The following is a 22,597-nucleotide window of genomic DNA, read 5'->3' as shown; positions in this document are numbered from 1 at the left end:
TCAGTGCGTGTATCTGTGTGCGCATGTGCATGTGTGTGCGTCTGTGCGTCTGTACGTGCATGTGTGTGCGCGCATGTGCATGCATGTGTATGTGTGGTGCAGTTACTATTTCACCTCTGAGGTGCAGGTTCAAAACCACAACTGACAAAATTCTCTTCTGTCTCTATGTGAGACGCAGGCACAGAGTACAAAAGCAAGGACGTTAAGGCAAACCTTTATAAAACACTGCTCAGGCCCCAGCTGGAGTAGCGTGACCAATTCTGGGCACCATTAGGAAGGATGTGAAGGCTTTGGAGAGGGTTCAGCGATGATTTACGAGAATGGTACAGGGTGTGAGAGAGAGCTGTTTTGCGGGTAAACATAAAAACATAGAAAATAGGAGCAGGAGTAGGCCATTCAGCCCATCGAGCCTGTTTCACCATTCATTATGATCATGGCTGCAACTCAATAGCCTGTTCCTGATTTCTCCTCATATCCTTTGATCCCTTTCACCCCAAGAGCTATATCTAACTCCTTCTTGAAAACATACAGTGTTTTGGCCTCAACTACTTTCTGTGGTAGCGAATTCCACAGGCTCACCACTCTCTGGGTGAAGAAATTTCTCCTCATCTCATTCCTAAATGGTCTACCCCGTATCCTCAGACTGTGACCCCTGGTTCTGGACTCCCCCACCATCTGGAACATCCTTCCTGCATCTACCCTGTCTAGTCTTGTTAGAATTTTATAGGTTTCTATGGGATCCCCCTAATTTTTCTGAACTCAGTGAATATAATCCTAACCGACTCTATCTCTTCTCATATGTCAGTCCCGCCATCCCAGAAATCAGTCTGGTAAACCTTCGCTGCACTCCCTCTATAGCAAGAACATCCTTCCTCAGATAAGGACATCAAAACTGCACACAATATTCCAGGTGTGGTCTCACCTGGAATATTGACCCTGTACAATTGCAGCAAGACATCCCTGTTCCTGTACTCGAATCCTCTCGCTATGAAAGCCAATATACCATTTGCCTTCTTTACCGCCTGCTGCACCTACATGCTTATCTTCAGCGACTGGTGTACAAGGACACCCAGGTCTCGTTGCACATTCCCCTCTCTCAATTTATAACCATTCAGATAATAATCTGCCTTCCTGTTTTTGCTACCAAAGTTGATAACCTCACATTTATCCACATTACACTGCATCTGCCATGCATTTGCCCACTCACTCAGCTTGTCCAAATCACACTGAAGCATCTCTGCATCCTCCTCACAGCTCACCCTCCCACCCAGCTTTGTGTCATCTGCAAATTTGGAGATATTACATTTAGCTCCCTCATCTAAATGTGAATAACTGGGATTCCAGCACTGATGGAGAAGCTGGGAATGTTCTCCTCACGGCAGGCAAGATTAGGGAGAGATTTGACTTGAGGTACTAAAAATCATGAGAGGTTTTGATAGAATAAATAAGGAGAAACTGATTCCAGTGGGAGGTAACTGGGTAGCAGATTGAATAAAATTGACCAACGAGAAGGGGAGATGAGGAATCATTTTTTTACACAGTGAGCTGTTGTGATCTGGGGACCAAAACTGTTCACAGTATTCTCGGTATGGTCTAACTAATGCCTCGTATAGTTTTAGCAAGACTTCCCTATTTTTATACTCCACTCCCTTTGAAATAAAGGCTAATATTCCATTTGCCTTCCCTAATACCTGCTGAACTTGTATGTTAGCTTTTTGTGATTCATGCACGAGGACCCCCGAATCCCTCTGTGCTGTAGCTTTCTGCAGTCTTTCTCCATTTAAATAATATTCATCTCCTTTATTCTTCTTGCCAAAGTGCATAACCTCACAAGTTCCCACATTATCTCCCACTTGCTAAGTTTTTGCCCACTCACTTAATCTGTCTATATCCCTCTGTAGTCTCTTTGTGTCATCCTCACCACTTGTCTTCCCACCTATTTATGTGCCATCCACACACCTGGCGATAGTGCTTCCCCTTTCCTCATCCAAGTCATTAATATATATTGTAAATAATTGTGGCCCCAGCACAGCCCTGATCCCTGTGGCACTCCACTATTACAGGTTGCCATCCTGAAAATGCCCCCTTATCCCAACTCTCTGTCTTCTAATAGTTAGCCAATCCCCTATCGATGCTAAAATACTACCCCTAACTCTATGGGCTCTTATCTTATAAAGTAGCCTTTTGTGTGGTGCCTTATCGAATGCCTTTTGGAAATCCAAATATATTATATCTAATGGGTCCTTTTATCTATCCTGCTTGCTACCTCCTCAAAGAATTCTAATAAATTTGTCAGGCATGATTTCCCCTTCATGAAGCCATGCTGACTCTGCTTGATTAGATTATGTAATTCTAAATGATCTGCTATTACATCCTTTATAATAGACTCCAAAATTTCCCAATGACAGATGTTAAGCTAACTGGCTTATAGTTATCTGTTTTATGTCTCCCTCCCTTTTTGAATAAGGATGTTACATTGGCAGTTTTCCAATCCTCTGAGACTTTTCCAAAATCTAAGGATTCTTGGAAGATTACTACCAGTGCACCTACTATCTCTGTAACTACTTCCTTTAATATCCTAGGATGCAACCCATCAGGTCCAGGGGACTTATGGACTTTTAGCCCCATTAGTTTCCTTAGTACTTTTCCTCTAGTGATAGTTATTATATTTATTTCCTCCCCTACTTTTGCCCCTTGACTATTTAGTCTTTTTGGAATGCTGTTTGTGTCTTCTACCATGAAGACTGAAGCAATGTATTTATTCAACTCCTCTGCCATTTCCTGGTTCCCCATTATTCTTTCCCCAGCCTCATTCTCTCAGGGGCCTATGTTCACTTTGGCCTCTCTCTTCCTTTTTATATATTTAAAGAAGTCCGATTTTATATTACTTGCTAATTTACCTTCAAAGTTTATTTTCTCCCTCTATTATTTTTCTGGTCATCTTTTGGTTTTTAAAACTTTCCCAATCCTCTGGCTTACCATTAATCTTTGCCATATTGTATGTTTTTTCTTTTAACATGATAGTGTCCTTAACTTCCTTGGTTAACCCTTCCTAGAATCCTTCCTCACTGGGATGTATCTTTGTTGTGAGTCATGAACTATTTTCTTAAACGTCTGCCATTGTTCAGCAACTGTCTTTTCTGCTAAACTCCTTTCCCAGTCCACTGTAGCCAACTCTGCCCTCATTCCATTGTAATTACCCTCATTTAAGTTTAGCACAGTTGTTTCTGACCCCAGTTTCTCACTCTCAAACTGAATGCATATTCTACCATGTTATGGTTACTGTTTCCTAGGGTCTCTTTTACCCTGAGATCATTTAGTAAACCTGGAGGTTCTGTTTTTTAATTTAGATCCTAACTGTTCAATTTTTTTCCTCCTTTCTAGTCCTATAAATGTTGTTGGTACCAATGTGGATGACAACAACTTCACCGCTCCCATTCCACTCCAAGGACATCACTGCAGGAGTTCCTCAGAGTAGTGTCCTAGGCCCAACCATCATCAGCTGCTTCATCAATGACCTTCCATCATAAGGTCAGAAGTGGGGATGTTCGCTGATGATTGCACAATGTTCAGCACCATTCGCGACTCCTCAGACACTGAAGGAGTCCATGTCCAAATGCAGCAAGACCTGGACAATATCCGGGTTTGGGCTGACAAGTGGCAACTAACATTTGCGCCACACAAGTGTCAGGCAATGACCATCTCCAACAAGAGAGAGTCTAACCATTGCCCCTTGATGTTCAATGGCATTACCAGGGGAGGTGGAGGCATAGTGGTATTGTCACTGGACTGGTATTCCAGAGACCCAGTGTAATGCTCTGGAGACCCAGGTTCGCCACAGCAGATGGTGAAATTTGAATTCAAGAAAACCCTGACTTAAAAGTCTCATGATGACCATGAAACCATTGTCAATTGATGAAGCAGCTGAAGATGGTTGGGTCTTGGAGAAGGTGGTTGGGTCTAGGACACTACCCTGAGGAACTCCTGCAGTGATGTCCTGGAGCCGAGATGATTGACCTCTAACAACCACAACTATCTTCCTTTGTGCTAGGTATGACTCCAACCAGTGGAGAGATTTGCCCCATGATTCCAGTTTTGCTAGGGTTCCTTGATGCCACACTCGGTCAAATGTGGCTTTGATGTCAAGGGCAGTCACTCTCACCTCACATTGGAAGTTCAGCTCTTTTGTCCACATTTGAACCAAGGCTGTAATGAGGTCAGGAGCTGGTGGAACCCAAACTGGGCTTCAGTGAGCAGGTTATTGCTAAGCAAGTGTCGCTTGATAGCACTGTTGATGACCCCTTCCATTACTTTACTGATGATGGAGAGTAGACTGATGGGGCAAATCTAAGAAAGTCAAAATAAATCCAATGGGGAATTCAGGAGAAACTTCTTTATCCAGAGAGTGGTGAGAATGTGGAACTCGCTCCCACAGGGAGTGGGAGTGGTGAACAGCATAGATACATTTAAGGGGGAACTGGGTAAGAACAGGATGGAGAAAGGAATAGAAGGAGGTATTGGGGGTAAGGCAAGAGGAAGGGGAGGAGATTTGTGTAGAGAATAAATACTGGTATGGACCAGTTGGGTGAAATAGGTTGTTTCTGAGGCGTAAATAAGATGTAATTTCTGTGTAACAAATTATTGAACGGTTCTCTGGTTCCCTACTATGGTTTTCTACTTGTCTTGAATCCTGCAGATAAAGAGACATGATTGGAAGCTACTGGATCTGGAGCATGGAATCCAACACATGCAACGTGTGATGTTCAAGAAGCCCATCAACCATGTCTTTTATAACATCACCAACAAGGAATATGTCTGCTTGATATCCAAGACTGGTGTCTGTATCTACTTCTGTGATGGGCGGAAGAAGCAGGAGCTCACTCTACAGGAGTCTTTAGAAGGAATGGTGTACGCTCGACAGATCAACCGGTATGTGGCTTGGAACATCGGCAGTCAGATGAAGGTGCTGGGCCCGGACTTCCAAACCATCTCCTCCAACAGGTCCAAACGTTCCATCACCTGCTGCCTGTACAATGAGGATCTGAATGAGATAGTCACGGCCGGAATCGGCAACATCTGCACCTGGCACTTCTACTTTGGATGCCGGGAGTTGATGTGTGCCAGTACCGTCTCTGAAGGGCTGACGGCGCAGGATGTCTTCACGGAGCTGGCACTGGAGAGAGCCCCAGTCATGTCATCGGCATTGCTCCATACTCAGCGTTGCTACGCGGTGTGTGGGAAGGGCGTCGCTGTCATCAACCTGCCCAAGGCCACCCTACTTTCATATGAGAAGCATCTGCATGACAGGTAACTGCACCTTCAGGTAACTCTACACCTGAGGTAACTCTACACCTGAGGTAATTCTACACCCTCAGGTAATTCTACACCCTCAGGTAACTCTGCACCTTTAGGTAACTCTGCACCTTCATGTAACTCTGCACCTTTAGGTAACTCTGCACCTTCAGGTAACTCTACACCTGAGGTAACTCTACACCTGAGGTAATTCTACACCCTCAGGTAACTCTGCACCTTTAGGTAACTCTGCACCTTCAGGTAACTCTACACCTGAGGTAACTCTGCACCCTCAGATAACTCTGCACCCTCAGGTAACTCTGTGCCTCAGGTAACTCTACACTCTCAGGTAACTCTACACTCTCAGGTAACTCTACACTCTCAGGTAACTCTACACTCTCAGGTAACTCTGTACTCTCAGGTAACTCTGTACCTCAGGTAACTCTGTACCCTCTGGTAACTCTGTACCCTCAGGTAACTCTGCACCCTCAGGTAACTCTGCACCCTCAGGTAACTCTGCACCCTCAGGTAACTGTACCTCAGGTAACTCTGCACCTTTGGTAACTACACTCTCAGGTAACTCTGTACCTCAGGTAACTCTGCACCTCTGGTAACTCTGTACCCTCAGGTAACTCTGCACCCTCAGGTAACTCTGCACCCTCAGGTAAATCTGTACCTCAGGTAACTGCACTTCTGGTAACTACACTCTCAGGTAACTCTGTACCCTCAGGTATCTCTGTACCCTCAGGTAACTCTGCACCTCTGGTAACTACACTCTCAGGTAACTCTGCACCTCAGGTAACTCTACACTCTCAGGTAACTCTATACCCTCAGGTATCTCTGTACCCTCAGGTAACTCTGCACCTCTGGTAACTACACTCTCAGGTAACTCTGTACCCTCAGGTATCTCTGTACCCTCAGGTAACTCTGCACCTCTGGTAACTACACTCTCAGGTAACTCTGCACCTCAGGTAACTCTGCACCTCAGGTAACTCTGTACCCTCAGGTAACTCTGCACCTCTGGTAACTACATTCTCAGGTAACTCTGCACCCTCAGGTAACTCTGCACCCTCAGGTAACTCTACATTCTCAGGTAATTCTGTACCTCAGGTAACTCTGCACCTCAGGTAACTCTACACCCTCAGGTAACTCTACACCCTCAGGTAACTCTACATTCTCAGGTAATTCTGTACCTCAGGTAATTCTGTACCTCAGGTAATTCTGTACCTCAGGTAACTCTGCACCTCAGGTAACTCTGCACCTCTGGTAACTCTGCACCTCTGGTAACTCTTCACTCTCAGGTAATTCTACACTCTCAGGTAACTTTGCATCTCAGGTAACTCTACACTCAGGTAACTCTATACTCTCAGGTAACTACACTCAGGTAACTCTGCACCTCAGGTAACTCTGCACTCTCAGGTAACTCTGTACCTCAGGTAACTTTGCACCTAGGTAACTCTACACTCTCAGGTAACTCTACACTCTCAGGTAACTACACTCTCAGGTAACTCTGCACCTCAGGTAACTCTGCACCTCAGGTAACTCTGCACCTCAGGTAACTCCGCACTCTCAGGTAACTCTGCACCTCAGGTAACTCTGCACCTCAGGTAACTTTGCACCTCAGGTAACTACACTCTCAGATAACTTTGCACCTCAGGTAAGGGTCTGGAATGTTCCACTTGTGACTGTGGTGGAGGTAGGTTCAGTTGAAGCTGTCAAAGGGGAATTGACTGTTTTCTGAAAAGGATGAATGTACAGGGTTATGGAGAGAAGGCGGGAGAACGGTGCTAGGTAAGTAGCTCATTCGGAGAGCTGCTGCAGACACAGTGGACCAAATCACCTTTTGCGTCGTAACGATCCTGTGAACTCTGAACCTTTAGGTATCTCTGCACCTCAGCCCCCAGAAGGACAGGGGTTGGGGGTGGTGGGGGTGAAGGTGAAGAGCCCAAGCGGCCTTCGTGTTATTCAGGGAAACCTCATCCACGGGCGGGCTGAGGCTTCCTGAAGGTTTTATAAAACAATTAGATAAATTCTGATAAATTGACAAACGCGTCCCTGCTCGCGTGACACTGTCACATGACGGGACATGTGTAAATAGCTTTTATCCGTCTTTATTAAAACAATTTTCAATCTGAACTTGATCCCCCCCCACCCCCCACCCCGAGGCACGGAGCTGTCTCAGGGAGATTCCTGCGCACTCTTGTGCGCGTGTGCGAAAGAGCGCAGGCCCCGACTCTCCTTCCTCCCTCCTCCCCCCTCCGGCCCGCACAGCTAGTGCTGAGCGCTACTGGCTGTGCCTCACGCCGGGAAGGCCTTAATTGGCCCGCCCACGTAAAATGGCGGAGCGCAGCTGATCGCGGGAGGTGGTCGACTCCGCGCCCCATCCCGACCGGACTGCCTGGCAGGCAGAAAGTTCTCTCCACGAGGGAGAAAGGGATAGAAGGCCAGGTTGCAGGGAGGAGGCTGGTGAAGAACATAAACCATAGGCATCGACCAATGTGCCGAATGGGTCTGTCTCTCTGCTGCACGTTTTGCCCAAATTTGAGTTTTCCCAGATTTCAGTTGTGACCCAGTGGTTAGCCGGCTTATCTCTAAATCAGAAGCTTCTGGGTCCAAGTCCCACTCCAGAGACTTTGGGTGGGATTTTCTGACCCTGACACCGCTGGGCATTGCCACAGGCAGGGCAGGGAAATCTGGAAAAGTGGTTAAAAGTCTCCAAACTTCCCTGTCCTGCCCACCGCGATGATGCCTTCTGGTGTCAGGGCTGGAAAATCCCGCCCTCAGAGCCATAGAATGGTTAAAACTCAGAAGGAGGCCATTTGGCCTATTGGTATTGGTCTGGCTCTCTGGGAGAGCAACTCACCCAGTCCCACTCCCCCAGCCCGTTTCCCATCCTCCTATAAAATCTTTCTTTTCAGATAATGACCCAATTCCCTTTTGGATGCCTCGATTGCTTATACCTCTGCCACACTCTCAGGCAGTCCATTGCAGATCCTAACCACTCATTGTGTGAAAAGTATTTTTCCTCATGTTGATGTTGGTTCTTTACCAATCATCTTAAATCAGTATCCCCTGGTTCTCAATCTTTCCACCAGTGGGAACAGTTTCTCCCTATTTACTCTGTCCAGACCCCTCATGATTTGAATATCTCTGTCAAATTCCCTCTCCACGTTCTCTACCTGGATACAACTAAACACTACCGAGCACAAAATCCAGGCTGACACTCTAATGGGAGTGCTACATTGTTAGAGGAACAGTACTGAAGGAGTGCCACAATGTCAGTGATACAATACTGTGGGGATGGTGCATTCTCAGAGGACAGTACTGAAGAAACATCACAATGTCAGCGATGCAGTACTGAGAGTATGCTGCACTGTCAGAAGGACAGTATTCTAATCCAGAAAGCCAGTTGAAAAATCGAACTGGAGCCATGCTTTTATAAACATTTATTTACAGGGATACACATTACAAGCATGTACCTCCTAACCCACGAATCACATTTCAGTCTATGTCCTTTCATAGGGACAAAAGTGAATCCCCAATTAATGCCTCCTCCACCCCAGCCCCACCCTATCTGCATGCCATTAAACACAATTAATGTACGATTAAAAGGCAGTACTGAAGGAGTGCTGCACTGTCGGATGTGCCGTCTTTTGGATGGGAGCTTAAAGCCCTGATTTGTTATCATTAACTGCTGGGTCCTGGCTTATTTTGTCTTCTCGTGAATCTCCTTTCAGTTTGTGGTGCACGGCGCTTTGGGATTTGGTCTGTTACCTGAAACTAAAATGGTTTGATCACAAACTGAGCCCTGAGTGTGGCTGGATAGAGTAAGATATCGGGCTTAATCAGGAGCACTGAGTACTCAATCTACATGTATTCTTGTCCAGCAACAATCTTGAAGGCCCAGAGCCTATGAAGCTCATGTCCTTTCAGGAAGAAAATCTGCCATCCTTACCTATTATTGAAACCAGAGGGGATTTGATAGGATAGATAGGGAGAAATTGTTTCCTTTGGCTGATGGGGCAATTAACAGTAGATGTTTATCTACTGTTGCAATCTGAAATTCTTAGAGAACTTGACAGGGTAGACTGTTTCCTCAGGCTGGAGAGTGTGGAACAAGGGTTCCTAGCCTCAGGGTAAGGGGGGTCAGTCACTTAGGACTGAGATGAGGAGAAATTGCTTCACTCAAAGGACTGTGATTCTTGCCAACTCTACCCCAGAGGGTTATGGATGCTCAGTCATTTAGTATATTCAACTCAGAGGTCAATAGATATTGGGTGCTGAGGGAATCAAGGAATGTTGGGATAGTGCGGGAAAGTGGAGTGAAGTCAAAGATCAGCCATCATCATATTGAATGATGAGACAGGCACAGAGGCTCAGGGGGCTGAAGGGCCTACTCCTGCTCTTACTTCTGATGTATTTTTGAAAGATGCTGTCGGAAGGTTCAGAAATAACTTTCAAATAGAAACAGAATAAATATTTGTAGTGGAACTCTTGAGGGGCTAATGGGAAAGGAGAGGGAAGTTGGATTAATTGGATAGCTGTATGACACGAAGGGATGAATGACCTTCTCCTGTGCCTGTATCATTCTATATGTCCTACACCACATGGACTGCAGCGGTTCAAGAAGGCAGCTCACCACCACCTTCTCAAGGGCAACTAGGGATGGGCAATAAATGCTGGGCCCAGCCAGTGACTCTCCCACCCATGAACAAATAAATAAATAATACGTGTGACTCCAAACACACACACAGAAAACATAGAAACATAGAAAATAGGAGCAAGAGTAGGTCACTCGGCCCTTTGAGCCTGTTCTGCCATTCAATACAATCATGGCTGATCCTCTATCATGCACTCCCAATACCCCTTGATGCCTTTAGAGTCGAGAAATCTATTTCCTTCTTAAATATATTCAGAGACTTGGCCTCCATAGCCTCTGTGGTAGAGAATTCCACAGGTTCACCACCCCCTGAGTGAAGAAGTTTCTCCTCATCTCAGTCCTGAATGGTCTACTCCGTATCCTAAGTCTGTGACCCCTTGTTCTAGACACCCCAGCCAGAGGAAACATCATCCCTGCATCCAGTCTGTCCAGCCTTGTCAGAATTCTATACGTTTCAATGAGGTCCCTTCTCGTTCTTGTAAACTCCAGTGAATACAGGCCTAGTCAGCCCAATCTCTCCTCATACGACAATCCTGCCATCCCAGGAATCAGTCTGGTGAACCTTTGATGCACTCCCTCTATGGCAAGTATATCCTTTCTTAGGTATGGAGACCAAAACTGCGCACAATACTCCTGATGTGGTCTCACCAAGGCCCCGTACGGCTGGTTGTAACCAACATTGTAACTAATGCGGTTGACCCTTAACTTCCAGCTGAAATGACCTAGCAAGCATTGTATTAAAACAGCTGCATTAGAACTTTAGAAATAGGAGCGATAGCAGACCATACTGCCTCTTGAGCGTGCCCCGCTGTTCATTATGACCATGGCTGATCTTCTGCAACAGTGTGGGAGCACCTTCACCACAGAGACTGCAGACGGCTCACCACCAGCTCCCCAAAAGCAACTGGGGATGGGTAATAAATGCCGGCTTTGCCAGTAACCTTTCACACACACTAGGTAAAAATGAAACCTGTGCTACTGAGCTCCTTGGCAGCCTTCCGCCTTCTAAGACGATTGTTTGCGCCTATTGGTCAACTCCGTGTTAAACATCACCTGGGGTGGCTCAGGAGTTCTACTCTGGTATGGCAGCCTCTGCTGCATTTGCTGTCAAGGACGACAGTGGGCTGAGAAGGTGCTGGCCTCTGTTTTCTCTGCACCCTCTTCCTGGCCAGCTGGGCTTTTTATTATTTCTCCTCGCCTCTTCCCACACCCTTCCAAACGGTCAGCGTCCAGAGGTCATGGCCGTCAGTGACTGTCTCCCAGTTGTCAGTCTCAATGTCCGCTATCTTCATATTTTGCTTGTAGTGGAGGTAAGGATGCCCAGGAGGTCATGACCCAGTGGCCAATTCACTATACAGATAGTCTTTGGACATACGGCCGTCATCCATCCGATGAAGGTGGCCGAGCCAGTGCAGACGTCATTGGTTTAGCAATAAGAACATGCTGATGGAGTTAGAACATTCCAGGAACTTTGAGTTGGTGGCCTTGTCCTCCCCCACAGATCAGCTTCTTCAGTCTTCTGATTGTTTTTTCAGTGTGTGTACGCACCCAGATTCCTCCCATTGACAAACCCTTTGTGATATTCTGATTAGGAAAATCACCGGGATCACCCTCATCGAAAACCTGAGATGTGTGGCGACTTCCTCGCGGGATGGAAACGTCAAAATATGGGATGAACGTTGGAATCTTCAAATGGTGTTTGTCGGGCACAGAGGTGAGTGGTTTCTCCGCTGAGAATCCCTGAGATTTGTGAAAAAGGCAGCCACATTCTGCGGTGGATTATATTACCACTCTGATAGGTTAACGTGTTAAGCATGGGCAAGAGACTGCCCACCTCATGGCACCCCCACCTTCCCAATGGCTACCCAATCGGATGGTTCATGATGGACAGTCAGAGAGCCATTTCTTCCTCCATCTCTAATAGTTTTGGAACTAATAAACCAAAGAGTTCAAAGAAAATTGGAAAAAGAAAACGTTGCACAGGATTTTATTCACATCCTTGGATTTACAGGTTTGATGCACCAGGTCGATGTGCATTGATATATAACCAGGAGCCAGTGCAGGTCAGTGGGCTCAGGGGTTGATGGGCGAATGTGATTTGGTGAGAGTTAGGATTCAGGAAGCAGCTTTTTGGATGAGCTGAAATTTGTGGAAGGTGCAAGATGGGAGACTGGTCAGGAAAGCATTATCTCCAGTAAGCCGAGAGATAACAAGAGCATGGAAGATGGTTTCAGCGAGCATCTCTGTATCTCTGTTTAGGCCAGATGGTGGCATAGTGGTGATGTCACTGGACTAGTAATCCACGTAGGTCCAGGCTAATGCTCTGGGGATATGGGTTCAAATCCCACCAGGGCAGCTGGTGGAATTTAAATCCAATTAATAAATCTGGAATATAAAGCTAGTCTCAGTAATGGTGACCATGAAACTATCATCAATTGTAAAAACCCATCTGGTTCACTAATGTCCTTCAGGGAAGGGAATCTGCTGTCCTTACCTGGTCTGACCCAACATGGGACTCCAGACCCACAGCAAAGTAGTGACTCTGAACTGCCCTCTGACATGGCCGAGCAAGACACTCAGCTCAGGGGTAATTGGGGATGGGCAACAAAGGCTGGCCATCCTGTGAAAGAATAAAGAAAAACAAACCTCCTCCAGCCAGACAAACCTTCAAGATGTCTGCGCTTCTCCAACTCTGACCTCTTCCCTCGTCTTAATCGCTCCGCCATTGGCAGCCATGCCTTCAACGGCCTACACTAACCTTTTACGTAGCAAAGTGTTCCAGGCACTTCACAGGGGGCAATTAGACAAAGGCCAGGATTTTCCGGCCCCCTCACGGGTGGGATCCCAGCCAGAAGCCCATTGACTTGCGGCGGGACCGGAATATAGGGGCGCTGGACGGGTGCGGAACATCCGGCCTCACCTCTTACACTGAGCCTACAAAAGGAGATATTAGGCTAGGAAGGAGGTGGAGAGGCTGGGGTGGGTGGTGGATTTCCAGAGGTTAGGGCCTTCAAAGCTGAAGGCATGGCCACCAATGTTGGAGCAAAGAAAAGTGCAATGTTGCACAGAGGCCAAAATTGGAGGAGGCAGCAATCATAGGCCTTAAACTCTGGAATTCCCTCCCTCTCCTTTCTCCTCTTAAAAAGACGGAATGAAATCTACCTCTTTGGCAAAGCTTTTGGTCACCGCTCCCATACCTCCTTATTTGGCTTGGTGTCAAATATTTTTGTTTTTTTTTATTATTCGCTCATGGCATGTGGGCGTCGCTGGCTAAGTCAGCACTTATTGCCCACCCCTAATTGCCCCTTGAGCACTGGGTGGCTTGCTCGGTCATTTCAGGGTCAACCGCATTGCTGTGGGTCTGGAGTCACATGTAGGCCAGACCAGGTAAGGACGGCAGATTTCCTTCCCTCAAGGACATCAGTGAACCAGATGGGTTTTTATGACAGTTGACAATGGTTTCCGTCAGACTTTTAAATTCCTGATTTTTTTTATTGAATTCAAATTGCACCATGTACCGTGGTGGGATTCGAACTCAGGCCCCCAGAGAATTACTGGGTCGCTGGATTACTAGTCCAGTGACAATACCACTACGCCATTGCTTCCCCATTCAGATTGTTTTCTTGGATTCAAATTTCACCAGCTACCGTGGTGCTGTCAAGCCCCTTGGGAAGTTTAAGGCGCTTTATAAATGCAGGCTTTTGTGGTTAAAATGATATGGAATCATAATGTGATAGTAATAAACCCCCTTTCTCCCTGCCTATTTCTGCAGGTCCTGTCACAGCCCTCGCTATCTATCCCCACGGTCTCTATCTCCTCTCTGCCTCTGAGGATGAGACCATCCGAGTGTGGAGCCTGGAACTGGCAGACCAAGTGGACGAGATCCAGATGGGGGTGACGGTCACTCATCTGGGGACAGAGCTCGGGGAGGACAATATCTTCTCCTTCGCCAACAAGAGGTTGGACCTGTGGACCATCAGCCACCTATACAAGCAGCACACCTCCCTTGGTTACACTGTGAAGGCCATCAAGACCAGCAGTGTTGGCCCAGCCAGTCTTTACCCCGTGCGGGCAGCCTGCTCCTGTGCCGATGGGACAGCACGGCTGGTCTCCCCAGACACTGGAAACATCATCACCACCCTCCTGCTGGAGAGGGGCCAGCAGGTGCTGGACCTGGACTACTGCCTGCCACGGGAGGCCCTGCTGGTTCTGACCGACCGAGGGGACGTGGTGAAGGCCAACTCCCTGACCAACCCCATGGAGGTCCAGTGGAGGGTGCCGGCAAGCAGCCAGGCTTCACATTTCTGTTGCTTCTGTATCTACAACTACATGGTTGACATGGAGCTGACCCACTCCTGGTGGCTGCAAGCAGTGGCTGGAGGGAGTGAGAAAAAGATCAGGATCCTAGGAGTGAAGGACCATGACAGGTGAGAGAGCGGATGAACAGGTATTTTCACCTCCCTTCTGCTTTGCTTGTGTCGGCACCACAGACAGATCCCTATTCCACCAGCATTTACTAATGATAATGACTTGAAAACAGTTCCTAAGTGACATTAATTGAGGGATAACATTGGCTAGGACACTGGGAATAACTCTCTTGCTCTTCATGGAATAGTGCCCATGTGATCTTCTAACTTGACTGGAGGATACCACTGGGACTTCTTTTTAATGCCTGATCTGAAAGACAGTGCAGTTCTCCCGCCAGTCTGCACTGGAATGTCAGCCTGGATTTTTAGGTGTTCAAACCCTGGAGCGGGATTTGAACCCAGAGCCTCGCAGCTCAGGGATGAGAATACTACCTACTGAGTCACAGCTGACACACAAAGTGCTTTACATCCAGTGAAGGACTTGCGAAATGTAGTCACTATTGTAATGTAGGAAACACGGCAACCAATTATCACACAGCAAGCTCCCACAAACAGCAACGTTTGTTTCAGTGATGTTGGGGTAGGGGTAAATATTGGGCAGGACACTACAGAAGAATATCCAAATCCAAACCCCAGCCAGTCTTCACTGGACATCCCCATACATGCAGCGGTCATAGAATTCACTGGATTCTGGAGATCAGGACCAAGGGCAACCCACACAACCCCCCCGCCCCCGACCCCCGCCGAAAGATTTGACCTCTCTGTTTCAAGTGACAAACTGGAGAGGGACCTGAGAGACTTCCTCAATTCTCCGGACCCTAACCACTCACTGTGTCTTCTTTATGCCGCCATGTATGGTTGAATTGCCTCCTGCGGCTCATGTTAGAAGCGGAGTGGCGGTCATTCAGCTTCTCAAATTTGTTCTGCCGTTAAGCTGGATCACGACTGACCTGTACCTCAACCCCCGTGACCTGCCTTTTGCTCCGTCCCCCTCGATATCCCCAACAAAAATATATCAATTTCAAGTCTTGTCTCAGGTCTCCGTCTGGTTGGGATGCCAGTGAGTTGACCTTAGGAGTACCTTTCGGAAATGAGAGGCCGTGGGCCGATCTCAGGGTGGTTGAGATATTGGTACTCAGACTCTGCTGGTGGTCTGATTGGGTTGGGCCGCATCTCGGGGGGGAGGGGGTTTTCATGCCGCAGGCAGCAGGTGAGCAGAACCGATTTTGTGCAGTGAGTCCATTAGTATTAATTTGAGTTCTGGACACTCCGCTAACAGTGCCCTTATCCATGTCTCTTGTTTTGAAGATTCCTGCCAATTGCTGGTCACCTGAATGGGTTCCTGTCCGTCTTGGACTGGAGTTCAGGGACCACTCAATACCAGGTGCAAGCACACGAGTCAGGGAAAGTGTTGACCCTGGTGGCAGATCCAGAGAACCAACATCTCCTGTCATCAGGTAAGATGTCATCATCACTGGGTTTCTATAGATGAGTACAGCACAGAAGGAGGCCATTCATCCCATCACTGCTGTGCCAGCTTTTCTGAAGATTCCCACTCCTACTCTTCCTCCTGTTCACAGCAGCTTCTCCTTCACATACTTATGTAATCGCTGAAAAAAAGAGACATGTCGAAGTTTTTGTCTTGCACTCATCAGGATACTTCGCAAGAATACCAATATAAGGGGGAAACAACAATTGATACCGTATATGAAGAGAGTGCTGATTGGTTACCAATTAGAGTCCATTTACCACCCCCTTATATTGGTATTCTTGTGAAGTGTCCTGATGAGTGCAAGACAAAAAGCTTCAACATGTCTCTTTTTCCAGCAATAGTCAAGTTCTGTACTACCAAATAACTATTGATATTGAATCGGTGTCCACTGCCCTTTCAGACAATGCATTCCAAACCCTAATCACTTGTTCCATAAAATCATTTGTTCTCATGTCATCCATGGTTTGCTAACCACCTTCAATCTGCCATTGACCCTTCAGTTTGTCCCCTCTGGTTTTTTTATTCATTGGATGTGGACATCTGTGGCTAGGCCAGCATTTATTGCCCATCCCTAATTGCCCTTGTTCACAGATGGGTTTTTATGACAATTGGCAATGGTTTCATAGCCATCATCAGACTTTTAATTCCAGATTTTTATTCAAATTTCACCATCTGCTGTGGTGGGTTTGAACCCAGGTCTCCAGAGCATTACCCTGGGTCTATTGTCCACTGACAATACTGCTATGTCACCACCTCCCCTTCAGCCTGTCCCCTCTGGTTATCGACCCTTCAGTCTGTCCGCATTGGTTATCGATGCTTCAGCCTGTCCCCTCTGGTTATCGACCCTTCAGTCTGTCCGCATTGGTTATCGATGCTTCAGTCTGTCCCCTCTGGTTATCGATGCTTCAGCCTGTCCCCTCTGGTTATCGACCCTTCAGTCTGTCCGCATTGGTTATCGATGCTTCAGCCTGTCCCCTCTGGTTATCGACCCTTCAGTCTGTCCGCATTGGTTATCGATGCTTCAGTCTGTCCCCTCTGGTTATCGATGCTTCAGCCTGTCCCCTCTGGTTATCGACCCTTCAGTCTGTCCCCTCTGGTTATCAACCCTTCAGCCATTGGAAACAGTGTCCTCTCTATTTACTCTATCTAAACCTTTCATCAGTTTAAACATCTCTAGCGTCTCTCCTTCTAGCTCTCTATGCTCTAAGTAGAACAATCCCAGCTTCTCCAGTCTAACCACGTAACTTAACTCCCTTATTCCCAGAATTATTCTAATAAATCTCTTCTGTAAACTTTTTAAGGCCTTGCACCTTTCCCAAAGTGTGATGTTCAGAAATAGACACAATAACAAACAAAAAAGCACCAAAAACAAACTAGTGTTTTTTATATAGTGAGGGTGACCATAGACTACAAAAGTCAGTAAGTTATGCTATAGGTTTAACATAACTTACTGACTTTTGTGCTCCATGGTCACCTTCACTTGGAAATATATCACTGTTCCTTCATTGTCGCTGGGTCAAAATCTTGGAACTCCCTCCCTAACAGCACGGTGGGTGTATCTACACCATATGGACTGCAGCGGTTACAGAAGGCAGCTCACCACCACCTTCACAAGGGCAATAAATGCTGGCCCAGCCAGTGATGCTCACACCCTAACAACAAATAAAAAAAAAACACATCCATATTCTGACAAATATTCTTGCTCTCTCTTTGGATAACTCCATCAATACCCTGGGCTGTGCCAAAACTTGCCTCCTTGATGGTGACTTGTTTCCCTTTCACCAAGATCACTCTTCCAGCTTTGCCTTCCTTCCTTCCCTCATTCCTGTGACATATTCTGGCATCACATCTCAGAAAGGATATCTTGGCCTTGGAGGAGTCATGTTTTGTTGACCAGAATGATACCTGGGTTAAATTATGAAGATGGGGTGCATCATCTAGGCTTGTATTGCCTTGAGTATAGACAGTTAACCTAACTGAGGAGTTAAGATGATTAAAGGTATACGATAGGGTAGATCGAGAGAAACTATTTCCTCTGGTGGGGGTAGTCAAGGGGACATAACCTTAAAATGAGAGCCAGATCATTCAGGGGTGATGCCAGGAAGCACTTCTTCACCCAAAGGGGAGTAGAAATGTGGAGCCTACTCCATATGGACTGCAGCGGTTCAAGAAGGCGGCTCACCTTCACTTCTCAAAGGCAATTAGGGATGGGCAATAAATGCTGGCCCAGCCAGTGACACCCACATCCCGTGAATGAATTTAAAAAATAGTCAGGGTGGTGAGTGACTTGGAGGGGAACTTCCAGCTGGTGGTGTTTCCATCTCTCTGCTGCCCTTGTCCTTCTAGATGGTAGCGATTGTGGGTTTGGAAGGTGCTGAAGGAGGAGTCGCAAATGGTGCTGAACATTGTGCAATCATCAGCGAACATGCCTAATTCTGACCTTATGATGGAACGAAGGTCATTGATGAAGCAGCTGAAGATGGTTGGGCCTAGGACATGGTGTCCCTCTGAAGTGTAACATGGCAACACAGAGATCTTGTTTTGTTTTTCTGCTCTCCACGATTAATGCCTGAATGGTGCGAGCCATTTGCTCTTGTTGGATCTGGAATGGTGTGGCGAGACTGTCACATGGTTTATGTCACATTCGGCACACATGTCCCTATCTGCCAGTATAGTGTGGTCCATTGTCTGAAATGATCTCTTCAGGTGTACCAAACAAACTGAGTATTGCACTCATTGTGTCTGCCACTTGAGTTATCTTTCAATTGTCTGATGCCTGGAAACTCGGAAAAGTAATTAGTGACTAAGAGAAGTCGTCACCACGGAGAGTGAATAAATCTGTTGCAATTTTGGAACAAGGACGCGATGGAACCTCATTGTTAAGGGGAGGTCATATCTGACCAATTTGATTGAATTTTACGAAGAGGTGACCAGGTGTGTAGAGGAGGACAATGTATTTGACGTAATCTACTTGGACTTCAGCAAGGCTTTTGATAAGGTCCCGCATGGGAGACTGATAATGAAGGTAAGAGCCCATGGGATCCAAGGCAAATTGGATCCAGAATTGGCTGAGTAGCAGGAAGCAGAGGGTGATGGCTGAGGGGTGTTTCTGTGACTGGAAACCTGTGTCCAGTGGGGTTCCGCAGGGATCGGTGTTGGGTCCCTTGCTGTCTGTGGTATATGTAAACGACTTAAACTTGAATGTAGGAGGGTTGATCAATAAGTTTGCAGATGACGTGAAAATTGGTGGGGTGGTTAATATGTGAGGAGGAAAGCCTTAGATTACAAGAGGATATAGACGGGTTAGTCAGATGGGCTGATCAGTGGCAAATGGAATTTAATCCGGAAAAATGTGAGGTGATGCACTTGGGCAGGACAAACAAAGCACGGGAATATACGATGAATGGTAGGACTCTGGGAAGTACCGAGGATCAGGGGGACCTTGGTGTGCATGTCCACCGCTCCCTTAAGGTAGCGGGACAGGTAGATGAGATGGTCAAGAAGGCATATGGGATACTTGCCTGTATTAGGTGAAGCATAGAATATAAGAGCAGGGAGGTTATGCTGGAACTGTATAAAACACTGATTAGGCCACAGCTAGAGTATTGTGTGCAGTTCTGGAACCTGCATTATAGGAAGGATGTGATTGCACTAGAGAGAGTGCAGAGGAGATTTACCAGGACGTTGCCTGGGCTGGAGGGTTCTAGTTACGAGGAGAGATTGGATAAACTGGGGTTATTTTCCCTGGAGCAGAGGAGATTGAGGGGGGTCATGATTGAGGTGTATAAAATTATGAGGGGCATAGATTTTTTAAAATCCCCAAAGTGTTACTGGACTTCTTGCTGCTGAGAACAGTGCACCTTCTTCTCATTTTCAGAGTACAAAACAAATGGTTGTGGCCCGCAAGCCATGTTTCCCTCTGGGATCTGGTTTGTGCAATGATTAACACCGGCTGTGGTCGTAACATCACCTTTAAGTTCCATACAGCATCAAATCTGTCTGGGTACATCTGTTATAGGTCATAGGCTGACTCAGTGCAATTATTCTTAGCCTATTCTGCTGTGATTGGTATATTGGTGATCTCGTGTATGGTCACGGTGTTGAGCTCCGTACACGCTGGTAACCCTGCTACTTCTGGTCCACTCATGTCTACCATTTGTGGTTTCCATGGCTGCATTCGAATGTCAATGTAAGAATGCAGTGACCTGTTGTATGCAGTCAGTTTGGCTGTTGTAGTTGGTATCATTGACTCTGAATGGTCTAGATACATATCCTTAAGGGATCTGACTGGTAGATGTTTGCGCTCATCGGTGTTGACTTTGGCTGAGTGTGTGTTTGCCACTTTCCTCTGGACACATGATGCTGATAGTAACAAAAGCCTCCAGCTGTTTGACTTCACCCACTCACCGTGTTACATTTAAGATGTGGAGAACCTGTTCACTTTTCCAGTTGAAGATTTCTCCCCTTGGAAGCATTGTAAACTGTGAAGAGGACAGTGAAGAACTTCAAAAGGACATAGGCAAGTTGGTGGAGTGGGCAGGTACATGGCGGATGAAGTTCAATTCAGAGAAGTGTGAGGTAGGAAGAACATGGAGAGACAATATAAAATAAGGGATACAACTCTAAAGGGTGTGCAGGAGCAGAGGGACTTAGGTGTTTATGTGCATAAGTTATTAAAGGTGGCAAGAGGTGGAGAGAACAGTTAACAAAACATGCTGTAGCCTGGGCTTTATTAATAGGGGCATTGAGTACAAGAGCAAGGAGGTTAGGCTGAGCTTGCATAGGATACTAGTTAGACCTCAGCTGGAGTATTGTGTGCAATTATGGGTGCCACACTTTAAGAGAGAATGCAGAAGAGGTTTACTAAATGGTTCCAGGGATGAGGGATTTCAGTTATGAAGATCGATTGAAGAAGTTGGGACTGTTCTCCTTGGAGAGGAGAAGGCTAAGAGGAGATTTGACAGAGGTGTTTAAAATCATGAGGGGTCTGGACAGGGTAGATAGGAAGCAACTGTGCCCACATGTAAAAGGATCGAGAATGAGAAGGCACAGGTTTAAAGTGATTTGCAAAAGAAGCAAATGCGAGGTGACAGAGGTTACAGGTCATAGAGCGAGTGGTTCGGGTCTGGAATGCACTGCCTGAACGTGTGGTGGGGGCAGGTTTAATCGAGGTATTCAAGAGATTAGCTGATTATTTAAATAGAAACAATGTGCAGGGTTACGGGGAAAGGCAGAAGAATGGTATTGAGTCATAACCCTCATTCAGAGAGCAGGTGCATACACGATGGGCCGAATGACCTCCTTCTGCACCGAAGCAATTCTGTGATTCTGTGAATTTTCACCTGGTCCATCTAGGTGCTAAGCGCGTGTATTTGCTTACGCTTATACAGGTCTCTGGTGCACTCCCTGTTATTGCAGCCAGTATGCTGCACCTACTTTTTGTTTGGTTATATCTTTTTGTAACACCTAGTCACACTTTAAAAAAAAATCCTTCACAGTATGTGGATGTCGCTGGCTAGACCAGCATTTATCACCCATCCCTAATTGCCCTTGAGAAGGTGGTGGTGAGCTGCCTTCTTGAACCGTTGCAGTCCATGTGATGTAGGTACACCCACAGTGCTGTTAGGAGGGAATTCCAGGATTTTGACCCAGTGACAGTGAAGGAATGGTGACATATTTCAAAGTCAGGATGGTGGGTGGCTTGGAAGGGAACTTGCAGGTGGTGGTGTTCCCATCTATCTGCTGCCCTTGTCCCTCTAGATGGTGGAGGTCGCGGGTTTGGAAGGTGCTGTCAAAGGAGCCTTGGTGTGTTACTGCAGTGGAATAGATGGTACACACTGCTGCCACTGTGCATCGGTGATGGAAGAGCGAATGTTGAAGGTGGTGGATGGGGTGCAAATCAGGTGGGCTGCTTTGCTTTTGGTGTTAAGCTTCTTGAGTGTTGTGTGAGCTGCACTCATCCAGGCAAATGGAGAGTATTCCATCACATTCCTGACCTGAGTCATGTAGATGGTGGACAGGCTTTGGGGAATCAGGTGGTGAGTTACTTGCTGCAGAATTCCTAGCTTCTGACCTCCTCTTGTAGCCACAATATTTATATGGCTAGTCTGGTTCAGTTTCTGATCAATGGTAGCCATCAGGATGTTGATAGTGGGGATTCAGTGATGGTAATGTCATTGAACATCAAGGGGTGATGGTTGGATTCTTGCTTGTTGGAGATGGTCATTGCCTGACACTTGTGAGGTGCGAATATTACTTGCCACTTGTCAGCCCAAGCATGGATGTTGTCCAGGTCTTGCTGCATTTGGACATGGACTGCTTCAGTATCTGAGGAGTTGCGAATGGTGCTGAACATTGTACAATCATCAGCGAGCATCCCCACTTCTGACCTTATGATGGAGGGAAGGTCATTGATGAAGCAGCTGAAGATGGTTGGGCTGAGGACACTACCCTGAGGAACTCCTGCAATGATGTCCTGGAGCTGAGATGACTGACCTCTAACAACCACAACCATTTTCCTTTGTGGTAGGTATGACTCCAACCAGCGGAGAGTTTTCCCCCAATTCCCATTGACTCCAGTTTTGTTAGGGCTCCTTGCTACCACACTCGATCAAATGCTGCCTTGATGTCAAGGGCAGTCACTCTCACCTCACCTCAGGAGTTCAGCTCTTTTGTCCATGTTTGAACCAAGGCTATAATGAGATCTGGAGATGAGGGGCCTTGGCGGAACCCATACTGAGTGTCAATGAGCAGGTTATTGCCAAGCAAGTGCCGCTTGATAGCACT

At 46.7% G+C, this 22,597-nt stretch overlaps 1 protein-coding gene across 1 annotated transcript in view; it reads left to right on the top strand.

The window, feature by feature from the left end:
• wdr97 (WD repeat domain 97) overlaps positions 1 to 22,597 on the top strand; it is a 308,844-nt gene that overhangs the window by 4,583 nt on the left and 281,664 nt on the right. The window contains exons 3-6 of the mRNA XM_041184562.1: positions 4,697 to 5,307; positions 11,545 to 11,666; positions 13,725 to 14,379; positions 15,628 to 15,776. Of these exons, the coding sequence (XP_041040496.1) occupies positions 4,697 to 5,307; positions 11,545 to 11,666; positions 13,725 to 14,379; positions 15,628 to 15,776 (1,537 nt within the window). The remainder of the gene's footprint in view (positions 1 to 4,696; positions 5,308 to 11,544; positions 11,667 to 13,724; positions 14,380 to 15,627; positions 15,777 to 22,597) is intronic.

This window comes from Carcharodon carcharias, chromosome 3 (genome assembly GCF_017639515.1).
Source record: "Carcharodon carcharias isolate sCarCar2 chromosome 3, sCarCar2.pri, whole genome shotgun sequence".
Classification (NCBI taxonomy): Eukaryota; Metazoa; Chordata; class Chondrichthyes; order Lamniformes; family Lamnidae; genus Carcharodon; species Carcharodon carcharias.
This window is presented reverse-complemented; position numbering and strand designations above follow the sequence as displayed.